This window comes from Ammodytes marinus (assembly GCF_949987685.1).
Source record: "Ammodytes marinus genome assembly, chromosome: 7".
NCBI classification, from domain to species: Eukaryota; Metazoa; Chordata; class Actinopteri; order Uranoscopiformes; family Ammodytidae; genus Ammodytes; species Ammodytes marinus.
The window spans coordinates 10946856-10954093 of record NC_137211.1 but is presented as its reverse complement, the minus strand read 5'-3'; the positions used below and the strand labels follow the sequence as shown (position 1 = coordinate 10954093).

Genomic DNA, 7238 nt, shown 5'->3' with positions numbered 1-7238 from the left:
CTGTCAGCTGACTCCAGCAGGAAGCCTCGAGAAAGCGGACAACCAAAACAACACAACTTTGCACATAAAACCGTGAATTTTACAGTTATTTAAGATTGTTAACGATGGAATCGACACTCGAACAGCATCTTGACGATACGTAAGTGAATACTAGACGTTGTTTGAGTGTGTATGTTAAATGTTGGGGTCGTTAAAGCCAACTGATCGCTGTGTATTTGTCTCTGTTTTCGGCAGCATGAAACATCCATCTGTTGTCGGCGTTCTCTGCACGGACCAGCAGGGACATAACCTAGGCTGTAAGGAAAAACCGAGTCACTTCTTCTGTCTGAAAATGTGTCACAATAAGTCTCACCAAATTGGCTTTTTACTGAGGGCACAGTAGTTGTGAAGTTCGGTCAGGAAAACGAGTCAGTCTGACCTAATTAAGTTGATTAGCTCTCGTAAAATCACACCAAACCCAGGCACAAATCCTTTCTATAACACAAATAATTCCTGGTAAGGAAAAAAGCCAATATGCCATCCAAACACCCCTTCGTATCCGGTTACAGCATTTCTTCTGCTGTCTTGCTGTGACAATGCCAAACAGTGTCCACCTTTCAGACCCAAAACTTCACAGTCTACAGCAGTGGTTCTGCAGGTCCTTAAAAAGTATTGAAAACCCAACAATTTGAATTTTAGACCTTTCAAACGTCTAAAAATGTATTAAATAGTCTACTATAACAGTTATTTAAATGTGTTTAGATTATGAAGTAAATGTAGGCTAACTTTTCAGTTCCTTTAATTGAGTCCCGCTTTTAAACGTGTTTTTGGTGAAAAATAATTAGCCTATTTTTCACTATGTAAAAATGACTCAACAAACATAGGACACCATAGAATTCATGTTGAATGTGAAGGACTTCATTTATTCCTACTTAGTAAGTAATTTAGGGTCTCCTATTTTCCTTCATATTTAAAAATATAACAATAATCCCCATTATGGGCATAAAGTAGATTTTAAACGAGATGAGATAAACCTTTATTGCCCCAAGGGGAATTTGTCTTGCATTTGGGAACATTTAAAAAACATATAAGCACAAACAGCACATACAAGCACAAATACATACAGACTCAGACAATGATAGACAAAATGACAGACTAATACAACCGACAATAAACATTCAAAGTGCATAGTGCATGCTTTAGGATGGCTCTCTCTACCTGAATTCAATCTGTTAATCAGCTGAATACTCCTGTGTACTGTATAATGGTCCTTAAAAAAAGTATTTAAAAGTCTTCAATTATAATCGTACTGCAGAAGCCCTGATACAGTACAGGCTGTTGTCCCACTCTGATGTCCGCAGTAAAACGAATTTAACAACTTGTTAAACTATGCACAGAAATGTAAGGGCGACTGGAAGGAATCAAAATTTTAAGTAAATGTCATCTACTATTTTTGGTGACAATACCACCAATGACACACTTGTTTAAGAGGTTATGACAAAGATGCACACAGGTAGCATGTTGATGCACACATACAGTTCAATAGGAAGCCAATGTTATCTTTGTAACAGCTTTGTATTTGAGGGTTTCACATTGTGTTTTCATAAATATATATAATTTTTAATTTTACAATTTGCGAAAGCAACAAGAAAAAAACGTTCTTTAACTAGGGGAGAACGGGGTATTATGTCACACGGGTTGGTTGTCACAATCGTTATATCTCGGAAACCTGAAGGCGCTGTCTGTGAAATTTTGGTATGTAAATATCCAGAATTGGGATCACCTACATAGTCTTCCTTGGAGTTAGAATACTGAATTTGAGTTGAGAGGACTGTTAGTGTTTTGCATGTCAAATTGAAAATATTTTGCTCCTCAGTAGTTTTCTTCTAGGCTTTTACACAATGGGTTTATAACAAAACACTTGTTACCCATAAAAAGTGTGAAAGGTAAACTATAGTTTAGATTGTGGTTAGCGAGCTAATTAGTTGTCAGATGGTTGTTGGCCTTGATGCTAGCAAGAAATTCAAGTTGGGGGTTGGTCGTCACATTTTTTGGGGGGTTGGTTGTCACATGTTATCCAAAGGCTGCAGCCAGAAAATGAACCCAATAACGAAATAAATTGTCAAGCTGTATCCTCACTGACACCACAGAGAAGGAAAGAATAGAGCAGGAAAAGGCAGCTAGCATGCAAAAGAAAAAAGGGCCACAAAATCATAACAACCCAGTGCATCCCAAACTACACCAGCTGCCAAGGCTATAGTAAGTTATGTAGGCCTATTTGTCAACTTGACAATGCAATTAAACTTTCAAATTTTGTTCTACTTTCTTGCCTTCTTTTTAAGATTATTCCCATTAAAATGACATTGTGACAAACAACCCCATAGTGTGTGACAACCGACCCCTTGATGGGGTTGGTTGTCACAATGTGTAAGGGTGTCTTTGATGATTAATTTCTTCTTTATTACAATAAGATAGAAAAAGTGAGGGGTACACATTTCAAGCCAACACCTTAAGCTTCAATTTAATGTAGGAATGACTATTGAAAGATGTTTAGGTGATGAGCAATTCTCACTAGAGTAAAAAGTGTGCCTACTTACCCCGTTCTCCCCTAATTGTTACCAATAGTAAGCCTCCTGAGTAAGAATTCATAAATTGTAAACTGCATCTTTCCAAATCTTGCTTGTTACTGGAAATGTATTCTTACTACTTACTTTTTCCACAGTTTTTCCCCCTCAGATGATGTGGCCATATTTAAAATTAGAACAAAGCTGTAAATGCACCAACTAATAACATGAAATATCTTGTTTGTTTAATCTGTTCAAAGAACAAGGTGTGCTTTAACAGAGGTTCTAAGTGGCAAACTGTTTCTTGGAGGGCGCAGGGTGTTCCTCAAATCTTGCTGTTATCGTCATGTTTCCAGGCAACCAGTAGTCCATATACATACAGCAATATAATAAAAATACGTAGGCCTAGATTTTCTTTTAAGGCTGAATATAGCTTTGGAGAGACACACCTGGATGTGTCAAATGCATTGGATAGATAGATGGATGGACTTCAGTTACCTCAGGAGAAAGTTTCTTGCAGTGATACTCTGTCATGTCTCACACCCCCCAGGCCGTGGCTCCCTCTCTGATGAACACGGTGGCGTTGTGTCAGTTCTGGCCAAAGAAGCTGCAGCTCTCACCAAAGACCCGACAGACACTCCCACTGTCTGCCTGGAGTCAGAGTCAGGGTGAGCACCAACACAGCCTTTTGTCTTCTTTGCTTGACTGACTCAAATCTATTCCCTTTTTTCTTTCTTTCATCTCATTGAATTTCAAAGGTCTGCTATTTGGAGTTGATGGATACTCAAGGAGATCAATAAATCTAGGAAAATCTGTCGAAAGAGAAACCAAAATCAAAGATTGTTTCTACCCAAGACTGGGCTCCCAAGTCTTACCAAAGGCCTTTGTTTTCATTTGAATGGCTGTGCTGCCACCTTCTGGACATAAAACGCACCTTCATAGAGATCAGTGACTTCATCTCCCACCAATACTGATTATTTTAAATAGAAGAGTCTCTTAAAATGTTACACCTTCTTATGGTTGTATACATTATGCAGGGAAGCCTGCTGCTTTGGTGTGACCTGAAGGCTGCTTGGAGGAAAGTAGGATTACAGTATTTGTCAACAAGTAGTAAATCATTGACGACTTATATATCAGGTTTGAAAACAAAATGTTTCAGGCCACCAATCCTTGTCCGATGAGGTAATTATTCTAAAAAATATTAAAGAAGATAATTAGATTTTAAAGGCCATTATTTAACATCTTTGTCTTTTTGAGTATCACGTTGATGCAAGTGACAGACAGCTTGATATGATCTATATATCTGAGGTGTCGGCTCATCTCTTCTTATTCGCCTGTGGGATTATTGTGTATGAGGTGAATGTTTGTCTAAGTCATTGTTTTTTTGTTTTTGTTTTGTAGAAACATTCTGGTGAGGAGTCACGGGACCATCACAATTGCGGTGCACAAGATAGCATCTTGAAGACGACACAACACAGAGTTGTTTTGTAAAGAAGTGTGAAGACACACACATGAGTGTAATCACAACATCTGAATGAACTTTGAGAACGATCTGAGGTTTGCTAGACCTGGAACGTCCACACATCTGTTGTGTGTTTTCTGATTGTTCAGGTCCCATATTTAAACCAGAATATTGTGAACAATTGTGATTATTTTCTTTTATATAAAAACTAAATATACGCTATTTTTTAGTAGTACTATTTTGTTGAATGCATTTACAAATTAGGCCCTGAATCATGTTTATCATGCCAATGCTAATGCTTTGTGTGTATTTGTGTCTTTTTGTGAACTTCCATACCCTTCAATCCAAGGTGGCCATTCACAGAATAACAACCCTTAATAAACTTTAACTGGACTTCACGTTGCCCTCTGCCCAATTGTCTATTTTCTCATTTGTTCTGTTTAGTGGCTATTCAATTCATTTTTCTATTTCAGCCGCATTCAATTCACTCCAGAAATGAAGAACGTTTATAGATACAGCTCTGGAAAAAATTAAGAGACCACTCCAAATGTTCAGTTTCTCTCGTTTTACTATTTATAGGCATATGTTTGAGTAGAATGAACATTTTGGTTATAAAATATAAACGTCTGACAACATTTCTACCGAATTCCCCCCAAAAATATTGTCAATAAGAGCATTTAATAAGTAATGTAGAGATGAAGATTGAAGAAAAATCCAGACTGGTCTCTATTTTTTCCGGAGCTGTAGCCTATATACATTTTTGTTGAGTTTGCAATCGTTTATTGAAACACTTGGAGCTTGTAGAAATAGGTAACTGGTTAAGAGTCAAGTGCCGTGAGGGTTTTAATCAGAGCCGGCCCGAGGCATAAGCGAACTAAGCGGTCGCTTAGGGCCCCCGACTGCCTGGGGGGCCCCCTAAAAAAAAAAAAAAAAAAAAAAAATGTTTTTTTTTTTTTTTTTTTTTTTTTATATTAACATCATATTATGCAAATGTGAGTTATCATACAAAAAAAGGAATAAAATGTTTTGGTCTAGATAATTAATAGCCTAAAAATGTAATCAGTTAATCTGGGAGGAAATCCGAAATTATCTGATCATGTCACGTTCACATCCATGCACAGTGTGTATTGAGTTTATTTAAAAACAATTGGAAATGGGGCTGCCCTCAGTTGCCCATGCACTGTGTATAGTCTATACAGCCTATTTCAGCCTTGTCTGTGGAAAAAAAGATACAGTAGCTGGACAACAGAGTTCTTCTGCTTCGTTCCTCACACTGCATTTAAATGCATTCACTATATTACAGAGAAATATGTCCCGTAAAAGAAAAAGAGCTCCAAGCCCAACCCAGAGGACCCTCCATAATATTTTATTTTATATTAATATTTTTATGGAAAATCCATGTGTCCTTCTTCAATAGCTTCTAACTCATCTGACCCAGTGTCTCCAAATTATTTGTTCACACAAAATTTCTCAGATTTAGCCTCTTAATTTTCCTCTCAAAGTGCACCAGATTCATGCATTTCACTTTAAAAAGGTTAAAAAAATCTCCCGGGGGGGCATACCCCCGGACCCCCCTAGAAGGGTCTGAATCTCGGCTGTCTAATATTTTCACACAGCCGCACAGTGGAGGCACTAGCGGAAAACACTGGGTGTGTGAATGATATTTAACAAAGATCTATAGTTTCAGCAGCGCTAACATTGGAGAGGGGCCCCCTAATCATATTCCGCTTAGGGCCCCCTGAAGGCTTGGGCCGGCTCTGGTTTTAATGGTCAGAAAGGCCCTATCTAACTAGTAGACCACTTCATAGATCTCTGTGTGTCTTGGTGGCGCGCCGCATAGGCCTACGACCGGTACCCGAGTAAAGTCTGCGGTGGCTGCGAGGTTTTGGCCGCAGAGCTTTTTTTTCTTCCTTTCTTTCCTCCTCTCCCTCCTCGCCCTCAGATGAGGTTCACTGCTACGTCTCAGTCACGTGGCTCGCCTCGGTGAAGGCTTTGCGCTCTGCGGCTCCTTCGCACAGGCAGCGATGCTGGGACTGAAATGTGAGAGGCAACTCAGGGGGACACGCTAAGAGGCAAAGTTATGGCACGGTCATCCTCGGAGAAAAAGGTCCTGCATCAATTTCTCTCTGCCAAAAAGTCCCTCGCCGGTGACGCGCACGCCTTCTTGGGACGCACAGCCCCGGAGCGAGAAACACCAAATTACGCGTCAAATACAACTAATTGAACATTTGGGGAGAAGCGCGTCGATGACCGAAGGGAAATTCAGGTTTGGATTTATTTTATTTCATTTCATAAGTCAACACGTGAATCGTGCAGCATTGTATAACGTCTAATGCATTATTTAAGCATTATTTATTTATTGTTTAAATATTTCGGTCACAAACTTTTCCCAAGCACAAGTTTTTCCCTTTCAGACTATAATAAAACACAAGTGGTTGTTCGTTTCACAACTTTTCACCAACATTGCGTGAGTGCAGGTTTATGCCACTTTTTTTGTGCCAGGTTCAACCCTGATGACCTTTCCTAGAAATTCACAGATGAAGTGCCACTGAGCCTGAATTTTGTCATCTGCTTGAACGACCCTTTTCTTGCCTTCCCAACAGTGTTGACTTGAGTTGAGTGAGGGGCATGATGCAACAGGCCTGTGAAGTGAAAATAATAACCAGCTCAAGGCTACACATGGTAAGACCTCCCTGTTTTCTACACTCAATAATGCGGTTTTGTGTAGGCCACCGTGGACTTAGCCAAAGGCTTTAAAATGAAAACCCTGCACTTCACATCATAATCTCACAATTCCTGGGATTTGGGATATCTTGATGGATGAAATATAAGGCATAAAAAAGCACCAAAAACTTGGTAAAATAATTGTTCAATTATTATAGTTACTATATTTTTGTTTTTGTTTTTCTTCACTTTATCAGTAGCCTATTGTAGAATCCCAGATACATGCCAATTCTTACAAAAGAGTAGTCCAGCTAATCGAGTAATCTCCTTGTGAAAAATGTTTCAGCTACCAATGCATAATCTGCATTAAAAAAGCAGGTTATTGTCAGGGTTGGAACATGTTAAAAAATCCTAATAGTAACTTTTTACTTTCTGCAAGCATGTTTGTGTGGGTCCAAAAAAAAGAAAGTCTATATATGACTTGTATCTTTCATTGCATTAAGAACTTGTTAGGTCTAGTCTTTACATACATTTCTATTTTGGAAAAAATACAGAAATCAGGACCTTCT

At 38.7% G+C, this 7238-nt stretch overlaps 1 protein-coding gene across 1 annotated transcript; it reads left to right on the top strand.

Moving 5' to 3' along the window:
• Positions 1-4405, top strand: lamtor5 (late endosomal/lysosomal adaptor, MAPK and MTOR activator 5). Its single transcript, XM_080030615.1, has 4 exons — positions 1-139; positions 235-296; positions 3094-3211; positions 3945-4405. The coding sequence occupies exons 1-4, from the start codon at positions 105-107 to the stop codon at positions 4003-4005; spliced, it is 276 nt and encodes a 91-aa protein (XP_079886741.1). The 5' UTR covers positions 1-104; the 3' UTR covers positions 4006-4405.
• The last annotated feature ends 2833 nt before the right edge of the window (positions 4406-7238 follow it).

Excerpts from the sequence above, each read along its gene's own strand:
- lamtor5 (XM_080030615.1), top strand. The coding sequence starts at position 105 with ATGGAATCGACACTCGAACAGCATCTTGACGATAC. Across the intron at positions 140-234 it reads GAACAGCATCTTGACGATAC|CATGAAACATCCATCTGTTG; the intron begins GTAAGTGAATAC and ends TGTTTTCGGCAG. Across the intron at positions 3,212-3,944 it reads TGCCTGGAGTCAGAGTCAGG|AAACATTCTGGTGAGGAGTC; the intron begins GTGAGCACCAAC and ends TTTGTTTTGTAG.